This window comes from Phymastichus coffea, unplaced genomic scaffold (genome assembly GCF_024137745.1).
Source record: "Phymastichus coffea isolate CEN01 unplaced genomic scaffold, Cenicafe_Pcof_1.1 PCOF00035, whole genome shotgun sequence".
Lineage (NCBI taxonomy): Eukaryota > Metazoa > Arthropoda > Insecta > Hymenoptera > Eulophidae > Phymastichus > Phymastichus coffea.
This window is the reverse complement of record NW_026706846.1, coordinates 1848225-1875534: the sequence shown is the minus strand read 5'-3', so window position 1 is coordinate 1875534 and position 27310 is coordinate 1848225. Positions and strand designations below refer to the sequence as shown.

General features: G+C 36.8%; 1 protein-coding gene across 3 annotated transcripts in view; it reads left to right on the top strand.

The window, feature by feature from the left end:
* The window catches only part of LOC131663397 (NADH-ubiquinone oxidoreductase 75 kDa subunit, mitochondrial), a 779163-nt gene that overhangs the window by 711018 nt on the left and 40835 nt on the right, over positions 1–27310 (top strand). For all 3 annotated transcript variants that reach the window (XM_058933788.1, XM_058933789.1, XM_058933787.1), the window contains one exon: positions 10066–10200. In XM_058933788.1, coding sequence (XP_058789771.1) covers positions 10066–10200 — 135 coding nt within the window. The remainder of the gene's footprint in view (positions 1–10065; positions 10201–27310) is intronic.

Genomic DNA, 27310 nt, shown 5'->3' with positions numbered 1-27310 from the left:
TGACAACTTATTTTGTTCTGCAGATCTTTTGGTTCATTTAAGAAAACTAGGATTGCGATGTACTGGAACAGTTAGACAGGACAGAGTACCTGTAAAGCACAACATAGATAAAAAGAAAGATGAACGTGGAAATTATGAAGTAAAGCACGGTAAGAACAGCGGTATCAATTATATCACAGTGATGGATTCTAAGCCAGTCTCAGTATTGTTTACTGCAGCTGGTGTAAATCTCACCGGTTCTATTGAAAGGTACAATAAAACTGAGAAAATAAAAAAAAACTTGATTCACCAAGAGCCTTTTGTGCATACAATAGTCATATGGGTGGAATAGATATTCACGACCAACATTGTAATAAAGATCAAAAAAGTTGACTTGGGTAATTTTTCTTAGATGCATCCAAATGGCAATTACAAATGCTACAGTTTTATTGAATACTGCATTTGAAAATAAAAGTAAAAAAATTGGAACAAAGAATCTTATTTTAGCTATTGCTAAGAGTTATCTGAAGGAAAAATCTTCAAAAAAAAATCTTCACATTGCAGAACAAAGTCCCCATCAAAAGAATTGCTCTAATCAAAGTTGCTCTCTAAGTACTAGAAAGATTCGCAAAGAGTGCAAATTATATTTCTGCAAAAATTGTTTTGAATCTGTTCTTATCAAAAAGTAATACATATAGTATTATTGCGAAAATATCTACAATTACAAAAAAATAACAAAAAAGAAGACAATTGAAATATAAAATTAAAAAAAATTTTTATATATTTTAAAAAATGATAATAAAAAATATTTAAAATTACAATTTTCGTGATAAAAACTTTTATTAGGATTATGAAAAAATGAGAAAACATTATTTTTCTCAGTTCTGTGACATCCGGGTCACTATCTCAGGTACGTCTGAGGTGGACGTAATCTCAGGCGCTCTATTTGGTTTGCGTGCGTACGCTTAAACCGGGATCGAGCGATTGGAGAATTAGAGCTTTTCTACTTCGCGTTTCGCGTAGAAAGAGTGAAAAAATTAAACTGGACTACAAGCCTTCCATCAAACACCAGGGTCCAATGGAATCGGGACTTGGATGTGAAAATCCCAAACCTTGCCGGAATTATCACATAAAAAGTATTTTATTTTAGTTTAACGGCGCGACTGTCTTATTGAAAAAGTATCCCAATTCCTGCTGAAATACTTTTTCGAAGACCTATTTTTCACGAGTTTCGATCAGCTACTCTAACAAGAAGAGGAAAAGGAGAGATAGTGAATAAAATTTTGTTTCAACTTACTTTTCTTTTATTTAGTTAACTGGTACTGGAGAAGTCAATCTGGACCTGGCACTTGGTCAATAAGATGCACTTAAAAGCTTGTGTGGAGCGTGAGAGCGTGAGAGAGCGATTTTCGCTTGCGCATGCCCTTTTAAACCCTGGGGGTGGTTGGGAGGAAAATCCCTCTTTCAGTCCCTCGAAATTTGGGAAGAGTGGAAATGCCAGTGAATTCTAATTGGCCAACCGAAATTTTCCCTCCTTTTCTCTTTCGGATTTCGGGCCCTAATTGGTTCGGGGGCGTGGTGAGAATTGGGGGCGCGCGTTCAAGAGTTTGGGCCTTATCTCGCTAGATGACTCTCCAAGTACCATTTTTAGTACAGTTTCTCTTATAATTATTAAGTTATTTATTATATAAAATTATTACAATTAATTCTTAAAAATAACGCAAGTTCCTTATTATTTAACATATTTTACGCGAAAATCTGTTGATCCTACATGTTTACAATTAGTAACTTAATTAATTAACTCACTTCGTTGTTTAAATAAATTCGAACGAAAAAAGAGTATTATTTAATTGTGGACTGTATAACTGATTTGCTAAAATTCGTTCAAGTAACTGTTTTCGATTATTTACCTCATTTTTCTAATTTGTAATTTTAAAACTTCGAGTTATTTTCAATGATTGCGCGGCAACTATGTTTCTAATCAGAAAGTGTGTGGGAGGTTTCAAGAAGCTGCGAAATTTTCCTATCATGCTGTTATTTTCCCGATTTATTTATGTAAAATTAGTTATTAAGGTTTTTTTATATAGCAAAAGTTTTGACTTCTAAAAGTGGAAATCTTTTGGGTGAAATCGAGTAACAGGATGCAGGTGGAATTCCGCGGCTCCTTTACTCTTTATCTAAACCTACTCAAAAAACTTTATGATCGTGCGAGGTAAACATCGGAAAGCGCGCGATAAAGGGACGACTATTTTCACGTGTCCTCCAGCTGCTTCAGCTGAAGGCTCTCCTTCGCTAGTTTACCGAGTTAAAATTTAAGCTACACTAAAGTACATGAGGGAAAAAAAATAATTTATTGCTAATAAACGGCCCGACGTTACAGTTCTTTGTCATAAGTTAATTCGCTGGAATTTTTTCAGAATTTTTACGTAAATTTTTTATTTTTCAAAATATGGTCAAAATAAAAAATTCAAAATTTTCTTAATCAGTTCTGAAAAAATTCACATGTATTCTTTGAATAATTTGAAGTATTTTTTCTAGTACTAACTTTTTTTGTAAAGTTGTTACTTTTGGAGTAAGAAAATATAAACTTTCATAGAGTACTGCCATAAAAAACCGCCATTTTGTCAAAATGCTGGAAGAAAAAAAAATTTCCCCGGGCGGTTTCTGAAAGCTCAAATATCGGGACCGCGATTTCTGTTAATAAAATATTAATTTGAATACCGCAACAGGAAAATAATCGAGAAAAAATTTAAAAAAAAACGGAAAAAATGGGTCTTTTTTTATTAAAACGCAAAATAAATAGGGTTGTTGACAATTTAACATAAAACTAGTCCCAGATTCTGAAAGAGCACCCTCGAAAACCTCCTAGGTGGTATTTTGGGAAAAAGAAACCGTCTTTTTCTGTATGAGTCGGGCGCTTGAAATTGTGTGCACAAAAATGCGATTTTGCGCGTTAATAGGTTAAGTACAAGCGTTTAGCGTTGGTTGCCAGTTGCCGGTCGAGAGAGAGAAAGATTGTAAAGGAGGAGATTAGGCCGTTCGCCGGTACGAACTTTGGTCTTGAAGGGGGTGTGATGAGAGCAAGCATGCAGTTGTTCTCGTTGGTATTTTCCTCAATCTCCCGTCTCTCGGCAAGGCACGATGACCAGCGTTAGGCGCATTTAAGAATGTACTAAATGTATAGTCTTTGTTAGACGGAGATTGCTGAGTGAGGCCGAGCCGGCCCAAATCGTTGAGTGGACGACAAGATTAGGTGTTCGAAAGAGAGAGAGAGAGAGAGAGAGAGAGAGAGAGTTAGGGGCGTGTGTACCTCACGCAGGATTAGGCAGGCGCACGACGCGTAATCAATTAGCGCATTGGTCGCGCGTCACCTAGTAAATAGGTTAAGTGGGGAGAGAAAGAGCGAGCGTACAGACGGTATAGACGGTTTTTAGTCGGTCAGCGGTGCAGAGTTGAGAGTGCAGAGGTCAGCCGAACGCACACGCCGTCAAGGAGCTAAGACGAGAAGCCGAGGAGAAACAAAGGACAAGTGCCTTTTTCAGCATCTGCTAGGGACGCTACTCGAAGCAGCCGACAAAGAGTTGCCCAGCGACGGCCAGCAACACCATCCACAGGTCGCAGCCTGGCCTCCTGTTCCTACATCGATAAGGTCAAGGCTCGTAATCTAATTTCTTTCTCTCTCTCTTTCTCTTCTGGGGTATGGCATAGCGAGTAGTTATAAGAGTCAGGTAGGTAGTAAGGCGCGTACGCGCCCGCTACCTGCCTTAATTACGGTCGTCATCATAAATTTGTTAAGGTAGTCTACCGTTAAAGCGATCCCTTACCGGGCGGCTTTATCGTTTAGTATAAGTAGGCTAAGTAGGTTCGTCGTCATGGCAGTCACCTGCCGGGCGACACGTTCTGTACGTCGGTCAGATTTGTAAGCTCGGTAAATTAGTTAATTTGTTCATTGTTCTTTTATGGTAGTACGTGTTAAGAATACCGTTGTATTTAGTAGTGTTAAGACGTGTTTGTAACACCGTTGTGTTAATTAGAGGTTAAGAGTTTGTAAAGCCGGTCATGTGTATAATTATACAGTATTTGAAATGTGATTTGATTTGATGTGATTTTAGTAATTTTGATTTTTGATCAATTTCATTTCTTTACCTTTCCCCCCTCCTTGATTGTTATGAGCGAGTGCGCCTCACTTACCCACCTTTAAAATTGATAACGAGCGGAGCTTTCGTCACACATTGACTTCCAAAAAGTGAACGCGTTGATGCGTGTTTATGCCTATATATTACCTTATATGAACGTTATTCTTCGCAAAATGTAGCACGCAGCACATAGGCTTATAAGCGCGCTAGATATGTCTAGCGCCGTTTGGCAGATTTCTCTTATGGTGATAGCCGTTCTTATTACCGTATTCACTATTACTATAGTAGGCTTATTCGAATTTGTGTGAATACCATTTGAACTTGCTGAAGCCTTGGCTACGTTTCAGATGCTAATTGACAAAATGTTCATGCCTGAAATGTAGCCATATGCTTTCGCATATTTGGACTCGATAATCGCGACTAAGATTTTCGCGGACCGTGTCAAGTATCTCAAGTTCGTCCTAATATAAGTTAAAGAAGTAAAATTGACCGTGATTATTTGTAAGTCCTGAAGTAGCATATCCAAGATGCATATCCAAGATGTATATCCAAGATATGTTATCTTATCGTACAGGTTAACTGAGATGGGATCTGTCCATACCCGAACAAGGTAAAGTTGCGGATTTTTTAACAGCTGCGCAGGTTCCTAGGAACGTCTTCTTGATATCGTAAATGTATGAAGGACTTCATGAAAACTTTCATGTTTTCGGCACCGCTTCAGCGTTTACGTGCGAGAACGTCATGTATGAGCGAGAATGTCTGACTATCATTTGGTCCGGCCGTATATAGGAGACTACCACATTACCATAGTATCAGAGCATTACAGCCTGACGTGGTTTAGAAATTTGCAGTATCCCGATGGTAAACTAGGCCGTTGATCGCTGTGCCTTGAACTCTATGACTTAGACATTGTCCACAGGAAAGGCAAAGACAATGTCGTGCCAGACACGCTTTCTTAAATTTTCAAGACCGATGAGAATCAGGACACGATCATCGCATCGCTTATCGTAGACCAGCAAGGACTCTTGATACCTTTTGAAGGTACAAGAGAATCCGAGGATGCACTGCTACTAGAAGATTGTGAGTGATTGTCTATATAATAAAAGACCTCATCCTGTCGTGGACGACTTGCTTAGCTACAACGACGATACATGGAAGCTTATCGTGCCGTGCGAGCATCGTTTTGACTGAATGTCACGAAGAACCAACAGCGAGTCACCTGGGCCGTTATAAAACGCATTAGTGAGTTGTTCTACACTATTACACAGGCCTGCAAGGTTTTGTTCTTTTGCAACTGAGGGTCATTTCCGAAGTAATTTTTGTCATAGAATTCGAATCCGTCATCAGAATTTCTCCATCACGTCAGGTTTTTGAGTAATCGTTCCCCAAAGGTCGAAAAAACACGTTTTTTGGCCATATTCAAGGCTTGATTACATCGTGAGTTTTTATTCTTTTCAAAAACGGTTGACGGCATCTTAAAGAAGCAGTCTTACCCTTCAAAACCCATTTTTCAAATTTAAGATATCATTTTTTTTCATCAAGATATCATCAATGGAAATTTGCCATTTTTGAGGTTTCACCATGAGCTTAAAAATTCGGCCAATTGTCCTGGAAGAATACGATATATTTCTTAGTATTTTTTGGATAATGATTCTAGAATAATTATCCAAAAAATACTAAGAAATTGTTACGTCTCAAGACGTATCTTTACTTTATATTTAAAATATATCGTATTCTTCCAGGACAATTGGCCGAATTTTTAAGCTCATGGTGAAACCTCAAAAATGGCAAATTTCCATTGATGATATCTTGATGAAAAAAAATGATATCTTAAATTTGAAAAATGGGTTTTGAAGGGTAAGAGTGCTTCTTTAAGATGCCGTCAACCGTTTTTGAAAAGAATATAAACTCACGATGTAATCAAGCCTTGAATATGGCCAAAAAACGTGTTTTTTCGACCTTTAGGGGACGATTACTCAAAAACCTGACGTGATGAAGCAATTCTGACGACGGATTCTAATTCTACGCCAAAAATTACTTCGGAAATGACCGTAAGTTGTAAAAGAACAGTGACGACTCTCTATTTTGCAGGCCTGTGTTATTAGCCTAACATTTATAAGGATGTTGCCTATTACCCGCGTAATTGTCAAATTCAGCCGATTAATGTAAAAGAGAAGGTTTCAGCGGAACTAATGGAAAAGCAAGTTTTCTCACGTCCATGGGAAATGATGTCTGGAAATATTATGCAAGGGTACTGTGCATGTATTGATCTTTCTGCTTTCTGCTGTTGATGAAATAGCGATGCATATGCTCGACAATTGGCAATACGATATGCAAAAAGTCGATGATCTCTAGGCTAAAGCTCTCGAAAACTCTAAATCTATTGAGGTGAGACAAGAAAAATATTACAACGCGAAATTTCACGATGTTGGCTTCGACATTGGTAATCAGGTATGAGTAAGGAATCGCGTACTTTCTTCAGCGGCACAAGCATTAGCGGCAAACCTCAGTCCTAAGTATACAAAATCCTTCGTTGTAATCGCGCTCTTATGTCTACATACGTATCAGATCCAGAACGAACGAGAAGTTGATATCGGAATAGTTGCCGTGTGTAACTTAAAACCTTGCTTCATCAAAGAACAATTATCCAGCGATGGCACTGATGGTAAAATTTGCTAACGAAACTGACTGTCGCGAGGCAACGGAACATGGATTAGGCCCCTCTCTTTCATACCCGATAATTGGTGCTGATGTGCCGGCAACGGATGAATTGCCCACAACTATGATGCCTAGAAAGTGAGCTCGGTCGCGCGGCTCCAAGAAGCCGCTTCGACTTCGCAACCAGTATTACCTTGGCACTTGCACTCCAAAACTATTTAGAAATATGCTCCTACTGCTTGCCACTTTCCTTTCTTCTTTTCCTGCCTTTTGCTTATTTCTGTCTACTCCTGCTCACCTTATCGGATTCTCGTTAATTAATTACGCTTATTCATCTGTTATCTATCTAAATTTCAGTTGACACCACTCTGTTTCTATCCTGCCTGAAGCCCCGCGGGCGAAGTTATCGCAAATATCCAGGGTACCGTAAACCTGTACCAGTTGCTTAAAGCAACCTCAACTAGGTCGACCAGGAGCGACGCCGCTGAGAGAAAAAGAAAAGACGACAGGTAGAGAAGAAGCAGACGACTAAGTAAAGGGAGCTGAAGGCTATATAGGCTTAGCTCGTGGAGTTTCTGTGCAAAAAGGAGCTTCTCGCGCAAGAAACTGAACGCCAGAACCTCTCGGCACCAAGCCAAGGGGGATCGCGGGCTCGCTTTACTACGTCGATACGCCGTGGTTTGGAGACCAAGCTCAAGGTCGAGATTGAGTATCCCTGTGATAAATGGGTATGATTGCGATGCAACCTCACAATCTGGTACTGCAACGTATGTTACATTACCGGCGTTTAACGAGCCTCCAGCTGCCCCAACGATCGATAACAAAGCTACCCGGTAAAGATTTGTCAGTCGCTTATGCGCTAGTGCATCATGCCCGACAGAGAGGCTTTTGACGTCTCTCGCCGTACCAGACTCACCTTTTAATCAGCACTGACGCATTTTTATTTTAAGTTTTATTCACAATACCTGTGCGTTTGGATAAATATAAATTGTACTTTATGTTTGCGAGAAAAGTGCCTAGCATTAGGCTAAGCGTTTAGTATTATTTATTTTATTGATTAATCATCTCTTAAAATAAATTACTTTGAAAAAAGAGAATTATCGTGCCTTTATCCAAATTTATTTCATGTATTGCACCGAGACAGAGACTAATTGTTTCGCACTAGTATGCCCTGGCTACCTGTGATTGGGAGAGGGGCATATAACGAGTGGAAAATTCCTCTTTATATCTCTCCCTCTATTATTCTATTATTTTATATTCAATATTATACGTATTTTTCCACAGCTGACACACAAGGTAAGTAAAAGAGCGAGAGTCAGTGGGAGAGAGAGACAATTCGCGGCTAGCGCAATCTGTCTCGTTATCACGTGGTCACGCATACGCCTGCACGCAGACGTACAAGTTTGACGCAACGCGGGAGAGTGCAAGCGAACTTATACCTATTTTTGCTGATACGGATTGACACACGCATCCTCGATTTCCATCTTATGGTGTCGTCAAGAGTTCTGTCAACGGTAGTCCCTAAAACCAGGAGAGACAACTCGTTTACACGAGCTTGAGGTGACGCGTGCGATATTCTTTTGCGACTTTGTGAGTGCGCGACGTGAGTTGGTTTGAAGCCGCCCATAAGAAACATTGCTAACCACTTTTAGCGAATCCCCGGGGTCATTCAGTGCACGCCGTTTTATTGTAAATTTCTCTTTCTGCGTTTCTCGCTTCTCTTTTTATCGCTGCTATTTCTCCATGTACCATGCTTCTGTATATTAAACGACTTTCTCTTAATCCTTACGCGTTGTTTATTTACTTTTTACGCTCATCTTCGATTCAAGATCAGGCTCAAGGAAAGCCGGGCGGACGTCTACTCTTTCAGCGAACTTTTTCTCCCGTTCACCAGTTAACGTTCATCTTTTATACCAACACAGAATCGGCGCTCATCCGAAACTCCGTTACAGGTGGCTTACAGTAGTGTACGTTAATGGCTCTGTTCTTCTCTATTATTTCATATACTTACGATAATATATGTCCACAGCTGATATTGTAATGTAGTCTAGTCATAGGAGTTTTGTAATATTATTATCCGATTAGTCGTAAAGATAAAAGGACTAGATCAGCAATCAACTGATGTGCTCTGTCTCTTAGACTTAACTGCTTATTATTGTGAGGAACTAACTCTCACTTACTTCGCTCGTTTGCATCATTGCACACGTGCATTATGCATTGTTCGTCTCTCTCTCTCTTTCTCTTTCAACTAACGCTTACCTTGTTTCAACATTATTCGCCTTTTGTTGCTGTAAATTAAGAGATTTTTTTTAGTACAAGAGATAACTCACTTGTCATTAATTATATCAACACATTTAAATGACTGAAGTTGAGAGAGTAAATGCAATTGAGAGCCACGTTGCACTCGCACTCGCAGACGACCGCGAGGGGATCAGCATGCGGAACTGGTAGAACGATTCGTTACGCCATTTTATTTGAACATTGACGTTTAGTTTTGTGAGCCGGGTCAAATATAGTTTTTGTAACGGCTTCGTTAGCATATAACCAACTGCCATCTATGCATCCAGAAATGTCCAACAGTAGATGTGTCAGAAGTAGTTCCAGCGACCACAGCATAAGCGGCAATGAATTCGGCAGCGTGAACTACTCTCTCTCTCTCTCTCTCTCTCTCTCTCTTCTCTTCTCTATAACCGTGTGCGCATGCACTCCAGAGGTGTTATCGATCCAAGTTTCCGTTTGCCCAACCATTTGAGTAATTTACGGCATACATTCGTGCCGACCCGCAGCAGTTAATCTATTTCCGAGTACATTTTCTCGAACGAGCAAAATTTTATTTCTTGCTTTTGTATTTTTCTTTCGAATTTATTTTATAAAATAATTAAACACTTTCGGGAACGTCCTGATTAGTCAACTTATTGTATATACCTGGTGCTAGGCTGCACAGCTATTTCATGTACCGACCCACAAGCATGCCGCGATCGCGGATCTTAATGTATAAGCGTATTTCTCGAAAAATATACAATTTTAAGATTTATAATATTAATTGATAATATTGTTTAGCAGTGAATATTATAATATTTAAACTTATCGTGTACATAATGTGTGATATGTCAAATGTCAAATGTATTAATTGAATTAGATAATATCAGGCTCGGATAAGATCTTTCTCTCTCTCACTATCCTTGTTTTACATGTGTTATGCATAATTGTAATTACATAATTATAATTACACTGATAGATTGTCACACGTAAATAGTATATTTATGTATTAGAATGGAATATTCTGTTTTAGATTGCTGGTAGCTGTCTCCCGTATGATGATATACATCAAGTAAGGAAAAGAATTTCAGAGGTAGCACCACATATATTACGTTATGGAGATGTTGAAGATACAAATTATGGAGATAAAGTTTACCAGCTGGCAGAAGTAAGTATACATAAAAATTAAGGCAACATAACATACAAAACTCAATTAAATATTTCTTTTAATAATTCTCTATAAGGTTAATGATTTGTTGTATTAGAACTTGTATATATGCGTAAGTTCCTATATAATCTATATATATATATATATATATATATATATATATATACCAAAATTTCTTTTCATATATTTTCATGATTTTGAATTTAAAATTTTGGTTTTTGATTCTCATATCTGCTCTCGTTGAAGAAAATGTCAAAATGAGAGTTCAAAATGGCAGCTAGAAATTCAAGAAAAATAGAGTTGTCAGACAAAAAAATTGGCCACAAATATTGTTTTTGTGGCTAAAATTGTTGATAAAGAATGTCCCTAAATAGTTGATATTTTAGGTTACTCAAATTCAACATAGCAGATCAAAATCTGATATAGTGGATAAGGTGATAACAATCAAATATTTTCCTCCATACATAGAGCGAAATTTGTTTGAGAGGAGGGAATTCATATACGTATATATTTTCGGAATTCAAAATGACAGATCCAAGATGATGTTCAACATATCAAAAATCTAACATCTTTACACCAAATTTGATTTAATATGGGGTTGGTTTTTAGGGGTTTCTGAATATGAATTTGCAGTCAAATTTATAAAAGTCTACATTTAATGTTGGCGGATCCAATTTTATAAGATCAACATTTTAATACAAAATTTGGTATTGTAACGGGGTGAATACCGTTTAATTAATTTATCTGTGTAATCGTATCGAAAAGCGCACGTAATTACCTATGTTAAATACGAAAATCGGAGAGCAGAAGGGAACGGGTATCAGTCAACTAACTATCTACAAATACGAAAAGAACACTTCGAAAGTACTGTAAATATCACATACGAGAACTTTTATTACCTCTTAACATTACATCGTATTCGGCCCGCGTGTTTATGTTTACATGCCGCGCGCACGACAACAACATGCAGTGTCGGATCGTTCGCCGCTCTTTGTTTGCCGAGATGTTACATGCACGCTTTTTGTCGAATCGAGGGATTAGTCGTGTAGCAATTATATCGCGACCGCGAAATTAAGCTGGCTAGCTTACCTTTTTGGTAGTCGTACGAAGAACGAAAGAAACGGTTCGCACTCTCGTTGCGGGAAAGTCTGTCTTTATTACGAGGAAGCTCGCGTTTTCAGTTTCGCCCTCACTGGCGAAACTCCTCACACGCGCACTCTCACACACACGCTTTTCAGGCAGGCGGAGGCACCGCTGTCGTAGCTCCGACTCGGCTCGTATCAGCACTCCGGAAAAGCTCGGGAAACGTCAAGAGTCTTGGTAGCGCAGCCCTGTGATCGGGTTCTAATTCTCGACTTTTGGCTCACGTATCGGTAGCTGATTCTGCACTTTCGGCTAAGCGTGTCGATGGCTGATCCTTCACTGGTTCGTTTTCATCGCGCGCGTTCCGTCTCGTCGCGTGCCGAATTCCCTCATTACATTTTTCGACTACCGGTAAGTGCTGCCCCCGCAGGCAGCCACTAGGTTAGGCTATTAGCGCTAATACGACGTTTACCGTCACAGTATGTAGGAGGGTGTTTCTGGATTACTGAATACGATTTTCTCACCAAAGTTTGATTTCTGAAATTTTAAAAGACAAGATGGTGGATCGAAGATGGCGAACGAATTTTCGAAAAATCAACCTGTCTCTATCAAATTTGGCGAATATAGTGGTGTTTAAGGTTACTAATAGAAAATTTGAGAGCAGATTTCTAACAATTCGAAAATCAAGAAAATGGCGGATAAGAAAAGTGAAGAAATTATCTACATTTCTATTAATAATGATGCTTTTTACGTCGGATATAAGTAAATTTATGCTTTAAAACTCTTATAGCGTTTAACCCATTAACACCGACACGACGCTTTTTCAAGAGCTACCTTTCAATAGTTGCTATGCAATGAAATCGAACAAAAAAAGTTTAGAAACTACTATTGCCTACGTTTTAGAGGGTAATCTTTTCAAAAATGCCGGTTAAAAGTCTCGCAAAAAAATTTTTACCATCAAAAAGTCAAAAATAAAAAAAACGGATTTTTTTTTTAAATATTATTGAAAAAATCTGAAAAAATTGGAGAATATTCTTTATTTGATTTTTAAATATTTTTATTCTTAGAAAATTTTCAGTAAAAAATGTAGTTTTCGAGAAAAAAATTCTAATATGGTTTGAAAAATGAATTTTTTTCTCGAAATTTTCCTAAGAATAAAAACGTTTTAAAATCAAATAAAGAAAATATTTTCAAAATTTTTTAGGTTTTTGTTAATTAGATTTTTGAATTTGCAATCTTATGATTTAGAAAATTGAAAAATTGCTGCGGGCCGAACTTTGTAACGGGGTGGTTATCCTACAAAATGAGAAATTTATTGAAGCACAAACTCCCACGATGCAGAGCTAACCGCCGCTCTGTTAAACACGTATAGTTATACGTGTATTCGCCTTTACGTTTGATGATTTCGTTTCAGTGCCTTTTTTCCAACCGAGACGAACTCACCTTAAGTCACTTGACTTGTGACACACGATCTATCTTCAGTATGAATGATTTAATGCCTAATCCGCTTAATCCACTAGACGAAATCGGATTAAGACTTAAGCTTTTATAGATTTATTAAACTAATAGGAAACGAAATGACGTAAACGGCGCATAAAATTAACAAAGTTTAATTTACACAAACTACAATCTTTTACGGGCGGACAGACTAACGCACGCGAATAGGATTCACAATTATTAAATATAATTTGGTGAGAGAGAGAGAGAGAGATTTCGAAAATTGCCACGAAATTTAACGCTCGGCTCGAATACAAAAATTTACGATCGCGATTGACAAAATAGTTTCGAAAGTATTTTGTCGCGCAATAATAGAAGTAGGTGCGCCTACCCTGTGGTGCAATTACGGTGATCAGCCGTAATTGCTGAAGCGAAGTTTAAAGATGCTCCACAGATCAGCTGCGCTGCCTCGCTTACAAATCTATTGCTTCTTGAAATACTGCTGCTGTAAATGCTGCTGCTGCTTCTTAGCTACTTATCTGCACTCGCACGTATTTTACAGTCCCAGGAAAACTTTCAACAAATAACGGCGAAACACAGTGCAAAAACTAATCACGGCGATACTATCGCGAAAGCAGCTGAGGCTTAACTGAACTATTCAAATCCTCGCACGCCTCCTCTCTCTCTCTTAGTCGTTTGCTCTAACGTCGCGAGTATTACCGAATCGCGAACGTATCGATTCATCGAATCGACTACCGTTGCAACTTTAATCACTATAAAAAAGATCTCAAAGTTCACCCCCAAAAACAGGTTTTTTTAAATAGCTTTTTTCCTAATCAATATTTTTTAGTAAAACCAAATGGGTAATATTCCTTATCGAAAGTATAATAAATTCTGGTAATATTGACTTTTGGGGGTTGCAACCCCTATTTTTGATAGGTGAAAAATTAACATGAATTTTCGTAGTGGCTTAGTTTTGAGCAGATGTTTTTGTTTTGAAAGAAAATAGTGTAACGTTTGAATCTTTCCCGCGTTATCAAAACAATAGTTCGGACTTTTTCTGTTGTATTCGTAATCGCGTTTCCGAGAGTAGCAAGAAGTTACACGTGTATGTTCTAAATGAAACCCAAAATTTTCTAACTCGATGTATCGTCTTGAAATGCAATTGAGCGTGATTGCATCTATCGGGGAGAAGCCCGACAGCGTCGCAACCAATACTCAATTTAATTTCTCAACAATTATTATATTTGAGGTAGGGAGATATCTAAGGCTACTTTTTTCTCATAAGAGAGATAGTCTTATGAGTTGAGCACTTAGATATCGAAAGGAGAGAAATTAGTAGGCTAACCACTGAATAAAGAAATTTATTTCAGGAAATTGCCGAGGATTTATTTCTAAACAGTGCTCGCACTGCTAAGCAAGGTAGGAAGTGAATCCTCTTGCCGCAGCGACGAGCGAATTTATACTTGCGAAATGGGCTCCTTTCTACGCTTGGTAGCCCCTACAACGCTATTTTTGAAATTGATATAAACTTTGCATATATTTTGTTACAAAATGGCTCGATCGAGATTGCAATTTTATCATTTAAAAAATTAAATATGAAATAACGAATTTTTTAACATAAATCGTTTCTCGAGGAAAAATCGCCTTTTAGAGTTATAAGTAATACAATTCAATAATCAAATAACACCAATTTTACAATAAATTTACGGAAAATTTTTACATAAAAAAATCGCTTGTGATTAGCGAAACGTTATTCAAATTAAAAACGATTAATATAGCTATCTAATTTTGAATATTAATTATAAAACGAAATTGCAAATTTCTTTTTTAACCATTTAAAAATCAGCAAATTAGTGACAATCATAATCATCAATTTTACAGATATATACAATCAACTCGCTATCTAACAATGCAATTTTAATTGTTTAAAAAAATTATAAATATTTTATTTATTGATAACTTAGTGAATAATTAGTTACTAAAGTGTCAAATTCTTGCTTCTCTGTTTCAACATGTTGCGGACGTAGTCGCATATTCGAATTAACAATATGATTATTTATTGCAAAATTACTAACAATATTAACTTGTAAATTAAATTCAACTAATAAATACCGACTTGAGAATTATAACGACATGAAATTCAGGATCAGCGCATCAAAATTGACTATAAAGGTGCTTTTGTTCATTCGAAAAACTTTATAATTGTCGCTTTTGCATTGTAAACAATATATTTCCCACGGTCGTGACGTCACGCTTCTTATATGATAATGTTTTCGCAGAGTTGCCCTAACACATTTGCATATGTGTGAGAAAAGCGCCTTCGCTCAATTACCGTTTTTCTTTGATTGTCTCGTGCACGACCGGTTGCTATTTTGCAGTGGGAAAAAGGGACAAGTCAGACTGGACCGTTACATAGCCCCCCATTAGAATGGCGAATAGGACAAGCCATTCTAATGTGACTGATGGTGTCTGATTTGTTGTTGTTTTTTTTTTTTTTCATTTATTTACATTTATTTTTTATTCTTGGTGCTGGTGGTTGCTTCCTCTTTTAGCCTCTTTATTTCCTCTTCCTTCTTCGCTATTCTTGCCCCCAGTTTGGCGATCCGCTTTCTTACTCTACGGAGCAGTTGTTTGGAATTTTTGTTATCTTCCGCAACAGGCTCAGGGTTAGCAGGTCGAGGGACGCTGGAAGGTAGGAAGGGGATAGGAGCTTCCCTCACCATCGGTTTTGGAGGCTTGGCCAGTGGGGAATCCACCCGGGGAAACCTGGCTGCGGTCTGAGTTCTTTTGAACTCCAGCCAAGATACCAGGTTATAAGAAGATACGAAAGGCCGACCCTGTACATAGGACGAGCCATTCTAATGTGACTGATGGGCAGATCTACGTTATCTGAAAAACGTCGAACAAAGTTTTTCCACACTCAAAATCCGTATACATCTAATGGTTGGATTTTTCCTGTAGTTTCAGTTGGAATTTTCATAACATTAACGATCTTATTTTCTGGTCTAGTTTCTTCAATTACTTTTTCGCAGTGACCACTCCAAGAATCTAGCAGCAATATACTGGTAGGACCAACATTTGGATGAAAAATGTTCTTCAACCAAATTTTGAAAAGATCTGCAATAAAAGAATTTGTTCAACATTTTTCTACCAGTATTCATGGTTGGTATTGCCCGTGTAAAAATGGCGTTAGAGTAGTAGGTTCTTGTGCATATATAGAGTCTATTCTCTGGTACTTAGGGTATTACAGACATTTTGATAACCATCAAAACTTTAATGGTAACTATCCTGATTTTTTAATTGATACAGCTGATTTTGAAGTGTCAGATGAAGAGAAAGAAGAAGCAGAATAAGAGGACAGAGAAAAAATAGAAGAACGTGAGAAAGTAGTAGAAGAGGAAGGAAAAGAAATAGAAGGGAGTGACAAATAAATAAAAAGAGAATTCACGTTAAACGAACACTCCAGTGAGAGGCAAAGGGACTAACGATAAACAAATACCTTAAATGGAATAATCATCTACTACAACCACCTTGTTATTCTTGTGTGATGTAGAGTATAGATTATCACATCTGCAGTAACTTGAATCTGATATGTTCAAGGTCAACAGATTTCGGATTCGAAAGCAGCGACCCTAAAAACCTATATATGTATCTTTCTGGATTTTTCTTATTAGGTTTTCTGCCAAAAACCCTTCATAGAAGCAGTGTATTCTTTTTTTTAAGAGGCGCTCAGGGTGCATAGGGGGGATGAGGGAATCCATTTAGGGTAGAATTTGTTTCTTATTGTTAGTAGTGTAAAGGGTGGTTCGGCCACTCAAAAAATACGAAACTTTATGTTTCAATATGCTAATTTTGTTTGTTTTCTTGGTAACCTCGAAATATAGGAGTAAGTGACACAAATAAAAGCTACACTTGTTACCAGTCTGTTGACGACAATATTGATCAAGGTTACTGCTAGTCTCACATCAACCAAATACAGACACTCACGCTCATATCTGCTCGCCACTATCTACTCAAACTTATTTGAATGAAGGAGAAGAAGGGTACTAGAAGCCAAAAAATCTGCGAGGAATCAAGGAGAGTTTTTAGCAACGACCACGAGCGGACACCTTTTCTACTCGCGACGCGAATTGAAGACGTGATTAACACTCCTTCCTTGTTAGCAAATTAAGTTCGTAATATTTTTCTGTGTGGTTGTTTCCTTTAACCGTGGACTCTGAGCGAAATTTCGAGTAATGATTGTCGATAATTAAGCTGATGCTGATACTTGAGCGGTCCAGTCACTTGTCACACGCACGCCCAAGCAAGTGATGATGTGGGTTTGTATTAAGCCATTGTTCTTGTTGTTCATCATGTATTTCCACTGGTTTTACTTATTGTTGAGCTCTTGGCTACGAGTTCACTGCACAATTTTGCCTTAATCTGTTGGTTTATTTAAAATTACTCTGGCCTTACCTGTCGCAAAGTTATCGGCATATTCGCTCCTATTTTGTTGCTTGTCGCGCTGATTTCCGTGATTAGTGAAATACCTTTTTTTCTTGTTGCTTTTGCATTTTGTTCGCCAGTCGCAAACGAACGCTATAAAGAGCTTGCGGATTACGTGTTCGATTTATTATCTTTTTTTGTAATCTTCCTTGAATAAGTCCTGTTTTTGTAATTGTGCCAAGTACCTTACAAATTTTTTTTATAAAGTTAATATTTTTTTAGTAGTGTATTTTAGTATTTTTTCCACGCTCTATCTGATTATTCAGACCTTAGAATCGTTATATTTGACGCCATCTTTGGCGGCTCAAAATAAAAAATGTATAATTACATATTTTTTTCCAACAATTGGTCAATTTAAACAAGAAGTCATCAAGGTAGATTACTAACTCTTTGGATCTGGCAGCATATTGTGTTTCGCTAAAAAATAAAATGAATAGTGAGATGAAATTTAATAGGGCGGATTCAAGATGGCGGCCAGTACTAGGTAAAAAACGTCGATTTTTCAAAATTCAACCAGTTTGAACCAAAATTAATATATATAGGTTATTGGGTTTGCTAATTACGAATTTGAGGTCAGATTAGCACAATTCAAGATAGTGGAACCAAGATGGCGGAAGAAATCCTGAAAATAGATAGTATTGAAACCAAAAAATTTTTAATTGACGGATCTAACACGGCGAATTAAATTATGAATTTTATCTAATTGGAATAGGAAATTGCACACATACGTTTTCTTCATTCAATTATAAATAATCAAGGGTACAATTTAAAAAAATTCAGAAACACCTATCGTCTTTCTGCCGCATCTAATAGACAAGTTACCTAACATATACCAACGTGGAGGTTAACGGTCTAATGAGCCTTTTTTTCTATTTTATGTTTTTTCTTTTCTTTTTTTGTTTTTGGATGTATTTTTCTATTATCTTCTATTCTTAATAAACATCAGTAGCTATATTTTATATAGAATTTGTTATATGTAATTTGGAAGAGCACTTGATACAATAATACTTCGCACAGTTCAAACAAAAGCGTATTGTTCTCAATTTGCACGTCGAATCAGAGCAAGTGTATCTTTGTTTCGATATACAGTTGCATGCACAATCCGGCCAATCATAAGTTTATAATTAATTTTGGTTGAAATAGTATAAAATAATAACTTTCATATACCGTTATAAAGTACATTTATTGTGCTATATTATTACATAGTTAGATAATTAAATATAACAATCAATAATTACACAGGCCGACAAAATTTAAAAAATGGAAAAACCCAGAAACCAGAGCCCTTTAACCTGCTGCGGTATAACCCCGACCCTCATACCCCAATTTCCTCAACCCTCGAGCCTTTAACCTGCGAAGCTATAACCCCCGACCCTCACACCCCAATTTCCTCAACCCTCGAGCCCTATTACCGCGACGCTATAACCCCCAACCCTCATACTAAAATTCGCTACGCAGAATACCTCAAGCCTCCAAATTATATTCAACCCCCGAGCCCTGCAAGTCTGCAACCTCAGACTCCTTTGCCAGAATTTCCTCAATCAGCACTTCAAGCTGCTATCGTATAACCGTATGTCTCTACATTTCAATCCCTTCAATATCCAAGCCTTGTATTCTACGCAGCTTTCAATTACGCGTTTTAAATCTCATTTATTCAGTTTGTGAGTGTTGCATCTGAATATCTGCAACCCTATAGTTTTTCACTTCTTTTTTTCATGAAAACGCTGTTGTTTATCTCGAAATGAACGTTTAAGAGTTTTGGGTCTATGATGATCAGTCAATGTATCGTGTCAGTGTAGAGCCCAGCAATAGTCAGCCATCATGCTCTCATTCCATCTACCTTGATAATGTTCCTCTTTGTTTCTGAAATCTTTCACCCTTTTCTTCACTGAACGCCCCAACATTGTCCGGAAAGTATTCCAAATGTGAAAAAAAAAGTGTATTTTCAGGCTCATCAAACACCTTAATTTTTGAAAATTCTGTAGCATTGTCGACACAATAGTTTTGTATTTAGGGTCCCGGTGGTTTCCAAGAAAATTCTCGGTGACACTTTTGAAACTTATCCAAGCATTTCTCTCATTAGTCGTCATTGTCAAGAGGAATTCATCATCTTTCATAAGTGCTCGAATGTCTGGCCCTACAAATATGCCTTCCTTAATTTTCGCTTCAGACAATTTAGGAAATTTGCCCTGAAGATACTTGTAACATTCGCCTTCCTTATCTAGTGCCTTGACGAATTGCTTCATCAAGCCCAGTTTTATATGGAGTGAAGGTAACAAGATATGTTTAGTATCAACAAGGTTCTCATGGACGACATTGTGTGATCCAACAACCATTCCGATTCTTTTCGTCCATTCTTTCCGAACCTAATGTTCTTCTCGTGCACGACTGTCCCAGAGACACAAAAAACAGGGTTGCTTTGTATTTCCAGATTGCAAGCCAACTAATATATTGATCATCTTGAAATCGCCACAAACGAGCCATTTGTGTTCATTGTAATTGATTTTCTCAAGAAGGAATCGAAAGTTATCGTGAGACTCTTTCATCACAGTGGAATGAGCAACGGGAATAGCTGCATACTCATTCCTATTGTGCAGAAGTACTGCCTTGAGACTTTGTACAGATGCATCCATGAAGAGTCGCCAGTTCTCTAGATTATAACCTCCTTGCACTCCATATAAACTGATGAGATGCTTTATATCGTTGCAGTAAACAAGGTTATCCACGCAAGTAAAATATGACCGAAATTTAATATCTCTCTTCCTGTAAATAGAAACTTTTGTCTCAGGTAATAAAAGATTTCTTTCTTTTAGTCTTGAAGCTAAGACTTCTGAAGAATCTTTCGGAAGATTCAAATCACGGATCAGATCATCCAAAGAATTTTGGTCGAAAAGTTTGGGCTTTTCTGAGTCAGAAAAATCTTCTTCATCACTACTGCTGCTTTTGTCTGTTACCGGAACTTCTATTGGTTGATGTTTTTTTGGCTCAGAATCAGAATTTTTTTTTCTTTCTATTTTTCCATACTAAGCTGCTGTTACACTAGAAACGTTCGGATAAAGGAGAGAAGCTTTGTTATTATGATTAAAACCTAAAGTTTCACATTTACAAAAGTAACAGTCATCATGGTGATTTTTAGGTTCACGCCATATTGTTGGTTGGAGAACAACTTCGGTTTTAGTTTTATTCCAGTTTTTCAAACTTCGGCGACAGTCTTCACAAATATATTTAGGAACCCATGGTTTGTCTCAATTCTTCATAAGTGTCTCGTAACATTCTTCAAACTGATCTTTAATGATATCAGTGATTGATCGACGAAGTCGAGCTACCTCAAATTTACCGCAGATATTACAAAAGGAATCGATTTTTCCTTTGCATGGAATTCTACATGCCGACATCTTCAATAACTTATAAGTTAATTGGAAATCACGAGTAATATTATAAACTCATTCTAATAACGAAATGGGTAAATATAATTAAATTTCTAGAAGACAAAGTAATAATAAAGATCAGTAAAAGTACTGCACGCAGTGTTATATGAGAAATAATAGAAAGTATTGAATTCCAGTGACTTCTCCGTTAGCCTGCCGCTCAAACATGATCTCTAACAGGGATGAAGACTAGAACATAAAAACTTGGAGTTTTTGAGCAGTGTTAAAACACGAATAATATTATAAACTTATTCTAATACCGGAATGGGGTAATTTCTGAAAAATGAAGTTATAATAAAAATCAATGAAAGTACTGCACACAGTGTTGTACGAGAAATAATACCAAAAATTCAATTCCAGTGACTTATCCGTTAGCCTGCCGCTCAAACACGATTCCTAACACGGATGAAGAACGAAGCACAAAAATTTGTAGTTTTTGAGCAATGTCATACACGGTTATCCTCAAGTAAGGAAATATAGACCCTAAGTGAATCCGATATCTACTAACGTAGATACTTTCTTCATCGTTAGTAGACCAGAAAAATGTAAGATTAAAAATCCTAGCTGATCGATTTCGCAAGTTATAGACACTTGTATGTAAACGTAAATTGTACTTGTATACGTAAGTTGGATATGAATTTTCCTATCACAGACACAAATTCTTCTACCTTCTTTTACCGCAGAAATGACGTCTATCATTGTTCCATTGATCCAGCGGTATTCCCCGTCAACCAAACCCGAATTTCTTTAACCCTCGATAGGGCCGGGGGTTATAGCTTCGTAGGTTAAAGGCTCGAGGGTTAAGAAAATTGGGGTGTGAGGGTCGGGGGTTATACCGCAGCAGGTTAAAGGGCTCGAGAGTTAAGGACTTTGGAGTATGTCGGTCAGGGGTTACAGCGTCGCAGGTTATGGGGCTCTAGGGTTAAGGGAATTGAGATTATATTCAGTGACCAAAAAAACATATAATTACACTATAACTCCTTATTCGGAAATTCGCCACTATTTCGTGCTGTAACGAAATCGCTAAATCACTCAAATCCAATCTACGATATCTCGATGGAAAAAAAAGATTTTTTAAATTTGAAAAAAGGGTTTTGAAGGGTAAGAGTAGTACTTGGAGATAGCATTGCTCGTTTTTTAAAATAAAATTGACTTACGACGTAATACTACGCGAAATATAGTGAAAAATCGTGTTTTTTGAACTTTTAGGTTAGGGTTTCTCGAAAACCTAGGGTGATGGAGCAATTCTGAAGTCAGATTCGGTTTCAGCGCACCAAAAACGTTTGGGAACGTACTGTCTGGTTTCTGGGTTTTTTTCCTTGTCGGTTTGTGTTATTTATAAAAAAAACGAAAATTGTTGATATTTCATAAATATCCGGCCAAAATTTATAATAGTATTTACTAATCGGGAAATAATGTGTTTCGCTCCGTGTGATATATAAACATTGAGTACGCTATTTATTCTGTATTATGAATTAGTGAAAGTATCGTGTCTCAAAGACTAAACGAAGTAGGATTTTTAGGACGCATTGATGTTAAGAAACCATTGATCAGTAAGAAAAATAAGAAGGCTAGACTAGAAGTTGCTACAGAACATTGGAGCTGGACTGTTGAGGACTGGAAAAAAATGCTGTTTTCGGATGAAACTAAAATCCATTTATTTGGAAACGATAGGAAAAGATATGTTCGATGACCTAAAGGTACCAGAAATGATCCACGATATTAAACATCAACTGTGAAACACGGTAACGGAAACATCATGCTATGGGGAGCTTTCTCTTAGAAAGACATTGGTCCAATTTTCAAAATTGACGGCATTATGGACTCTACCAAGTATAGGGACACTATATTAGATATAATGCTGCTTTATGCACGTAAAAATATTCCAAGAGCATGGATCTTTCAGCAGGATAATGATCCAAAACATCGATCACAGCTCCTTCAACAAGTTTTTACTCAGAAAGAAGTCCGAGTTTTAGAGTGGTTAAGTCAATCTCCGGATTTAAATCCTATAGAACACTTATGGCAAGAATTAAAATTAAGAAGAGAGACTGAAACTTGTACAAATAAATCTGATTTGTGGGAAAAAGCTCAAGAAGAAGAGCAAAATATCTCTCAAGAACGAATTATAAAACTGATTGAATCGATGTCTCACCGATGTGCTGCTGTGATAGCTGCAAAGGGTATGGCTACTAAATATTGATGAACAACATGAATCCTTTTATTTATTTGTAAGTTTTTTGTACATATACGGAGTAATTTCTGTTTGGCCGGATATTTATGAAGTATCAAAAATTTTCGTTTTTGGTATAAATAATTATTGATTGTTATGTTTAACTATCTAACTATTTTATAATGTAGCACAATAAATGTATTTTATAATGGTATATGAAAGTTATTATTTTATATTATTTCAACTACAGTTAATTATAAAATTTGAATTGGCCAGATAATTTTTCATGCAACTGCTCTGCTCCGACGTGCCAATTGAGAACAATACGCTTTTGTTTGGACTGTGCTAAGTGTTACTGTGTCAAGTGCTCTTTTAAATTACATATAACAAGTTCTATATGAAATATAGCTACTGATGTTTATTAAGAATAGAAGATAATCACTCATCACTCAAGCTCGATGTTCCAACGGTACCACCAAACGCCAATACTGCTGGCGATTTGTCACCGGATCTAGCAATCTATCCGTTGTAAAACTATACCGTCTTTTACTGACCGTGACGTATAACTTCTCCCTTGCAATTTGTATTGCGTTTTCCGATTGCTACGTATTATATCATGAGTATTAACTTGACTATATTGTTGATTTAATTAAATAAAATTTACAATAAATTTTTTGTTGACTCATAGCAATTGGTAACGTGATCTTAAAAAATTCTTCAGTTGTGTTGGTATGTGTTTTTTGTTGTTGTTCGATTTTTATGACGGATCTGAGATTTAATTAATGATATAATTCAAAATAAATATAATCCTATACGGTCCTTATCGTTTCTAATTGGTTTTAAATTCATAAAATTTTAAAAGTTTCTTCCTATGCACTTACAAATTTGTATTTTCCTTCAATGTATAGAATTGTAAAATTGATTCAATTCAAACTTGTGGCCCCATATTCTCAAATCAATAGCCACAATCTTTTTCAGGATAGTCGGTTTTTTTGAGATATTGGGCGCTATATTTTCAGATATTTTAAATGTATTGATCAAGATGTGCGATAAGTTGAAAACAGACAGATGCGTGGATTTGTTTAGGAAACCCGGTTAAAAAGGTCATTATAGAGAAAATCTTCATATAGTTTTTGGTGCTCTAATAAAACAATTCCCTAATTTACATCTCGACTCTAGAATTTGTGCTGCTTGTCGAAAAAGGGTTTCTGATTTAAATTCTAATGAAAAGGATGAATTTATTCAAGCTGATAGAAATGATTTTGATGTACCTTATAATGTTGATTCTCATAAATCCAAGGATGAAGAAAAGCTTGATTCTAGAGGTCATCGGAACCAGAAGCTCGATCCTAAAGAGAAATTGATCTAAAGAAAATGCTAGATAGGTTGAAAACTAAATTTTCATCTTTGGGCAGGAACGATTCTCTAGTCAGGATTTTTACTATTGCTTCAAGTTCATAGAGCACGAGAAAGATTGCTCAGGAGTTTAATGCTTCAAGATATTTGGTTCAAAAGTCTAAAAGGCTGGAGTCGATGAATGGGGTTTTGAGTGAAACGATGCGAAAGCGGGTCGTAGTTTGTCCCAAGAAACTAGGCAAAATATTAATGAATTTTACAAAACCGATATGCACATTCGAATCATGCCATCAAAGAAAGACGTTGTTTTTGTAAAAAATAAAGATGGCGCCAGGAATGAAAAATGTAAACGTTCATTATTATTGAATATAAAAGAACTCTATTTTTGTTTTAAAGAGACTCATCTAAAAATCGAAATTTTTTTTAATAAATTTGCATTTCTAAAACCAAAAAATTGTATTCTTCCCGGAGTATCTGAAACGCATTCAGTATGCGTATGTACTATCCATCAAAATATGAAACTTATGTTCGATACAAAAAACCTGAACCAATTGACTGAAAATAAAAGTACTCCTCTTTCTATTTATAAAAATTGCATAGAAAAAATGGTTTGTTTTAATCCAACTTTCGATTGTTATATCAACAAGAGTAATAAATGTGCAGGAAATGAAAAAATTCTATCTGTAATAAGTAAACAATTAGAAGATTCCTGTATTTCTGATACGAAATATTCATCGTGGACTGACACTGATAGAGTAGCATTAACCAAATAGACATTAAGTGTTGAAGATTATTTAATGGATCTAAACAATAAGCTAAATACTCTGAAAGTTCATTCTAAGCAGTGTACTTAGTTTATAAATAAAAAAAAGGAAAACCTTAGCCTTCATGAAGTATTTGTAATGTTTGATTTCTTAGAAAATTATTTTACCTAGACAATCTCTAGGTAAAATAATTATAAAATCTATAAAAATCGTTATTTCCCCACTGAATATAGTTATGACGAGAGCAAGCGATGCCCCTCTCTCTCGGCAAGGCACGGTGACAGGCGTTAGGCGCATTTAAGAATGTGTCTTATGCATGGTCTCTGTTTCAACTGACGAAGATTGCCGAGCGGGGCCGAGCAGGCTCGAAGCGGCTGCACTGGCGACAGAGAGAGTATAGAGATGTTAGAGAGAGAGTCGGGGCGTGCGTGCCCTACGCAATATTAGGCAGGCGCGCGTTTAGAACCAATTAGCGCGTTGGTCGCGCAATGCTTAATAAGTTGGTCAAGTGGGGAAAGAAAAGCTCGGCGAAGAAGCTGTGGGTCACGAGAAAAAACGAGCGACACAGACGCTAGTAAGTCGAGGAGAGACTCAAAAGGTTTTCGGAGTCGACCAGAGCAGGACGGTGGACGGCTAGCGGCGAAGAAGTTCAGCCAAGGACAGAGGGCCGAGAGGAAGCCAACAGGAGTTGCTCAGCGACGACCTGCAACACCATGCACAGGGCGCAGTCAGGACTCCCGCTCCAGAACCAAGGTCTAAATATCAATTTAATCTCTCTCTCTTTCTCTATCTCTTCATCAACGACACTGTACGCGAATTTTACATTAGGTGGGTAGCAAGGCGTGCACACGCCGGCTACCTACCCTAATAACGGTAGGGCAGTAAATCGCGCAAAGAGAAATCGTCCAGGCGATCCCTCGCCGGACGACTTTCTCTTTTAGCCAACTAGCTTAAGTCGGTTCGTCGTCAAGGCGCTCATCTGTCGGGCGACGCACGTTGTGTTTTCTATAGATTTGTAGGCGTGATAAGTTAGTTGATTTGTTCTTTTTTTGTAATAGTTGTTAAGGACGTCGTTGTGTTTATTCGATTAAAGTGTGTGTAATGCGGCTTATCACTATGCGGTTTGTTAATGTGCGGTATTTGCGAAGTTTAAGTGTAATTTAATTTTTGTTTGATTTAATTATATTTGTTTAAATGCAAATGTGTTTGTGTGTATAAAGTTACTAAACATTTTCATTGATTTGCCTCTTCCCCCTTCCCGCCTCAATATTGCTATGAGCGAGTGCGCCTCACTTGCCCACCTTAAATAATAGTTAACGAACGAGCCTTGGTTACACAGTAATAATTAAAAAAAAATTTCATGGAATAGCAAGTATTGAAAATATTGTGAAAAGAATTACCGAAAAAAATAAAACAGATTTAGGGAATCATCAAAGAAGTATTTTGTTGGAATAAAATCTGTTTTTCGATTAAACCAGTAGAAAGAAGATTACCCCGTTGAAATCAGATAAATTATTGCTGAAATATATTCTCAATAGAAATATACCTGGAGATATTTTGTCTGAATAGTAATAAAAACATAAGACTAAATTTTTTTATAAATGATTTATTTTTTAATCAATTATATATTTTCTTTTCCGTTTTAGGAATCACTCTTTTTTGATGACAGCTATTGAACCATCGATTTCAATAAGTGTAATTATTTGTAATAATTTGTAGTCATTTTCTTATAATTTCCAGTAAATAAAATAACATAAAATAATAACGTATAATATAAAATAATAAAAAATGTATTATAATATAAAATATTGTCTGTGTGTGTGAGAAAAAGGGAGAAAGAGAGAGAAAGAGAAAGATAAAAAGAAGGGAAAAAGAAGGGAAAATGAAGGAAAAAGGAAAGAAAAAAGAAGGGTTAATCCTTACTTTTTCACATCCTACCACTTATAACGGGTTTTATAAATACTTCGCCGTTATAATGGAGGGGATTATTTGGTTGATTGCTCGGCAAAAAATTATTAGTTAAACGCCACAGGGCAAGTACAATTTCATGTGTATGGCCAAGCCTCGTAAGTTGCACTTAAGATATATTTGCCTTGTGGCCCGCGTAGAATGTCGTGGATTGGGGTAGCTGAAAGCCCGAAATATATACGAGGTGTGATCAAAAAGTAAGGTGAATTTTGAAATTTAGCGGGCTACGTCCGTTCGATCTTCGACTTTTTTATTTGGTTATGTCGGTACACTCATCTAGAACATACGTTCCAAATTTTAGCTTTGTAGTATGTTTGGTTTGTTTGTGAGAGGCATCAAGGTTAGAAGTGTTTTGCGTGCTCCACGATTTGCTGCTGTCTAAAAACATGGATCAAAGAGTTTGCATTAAATTT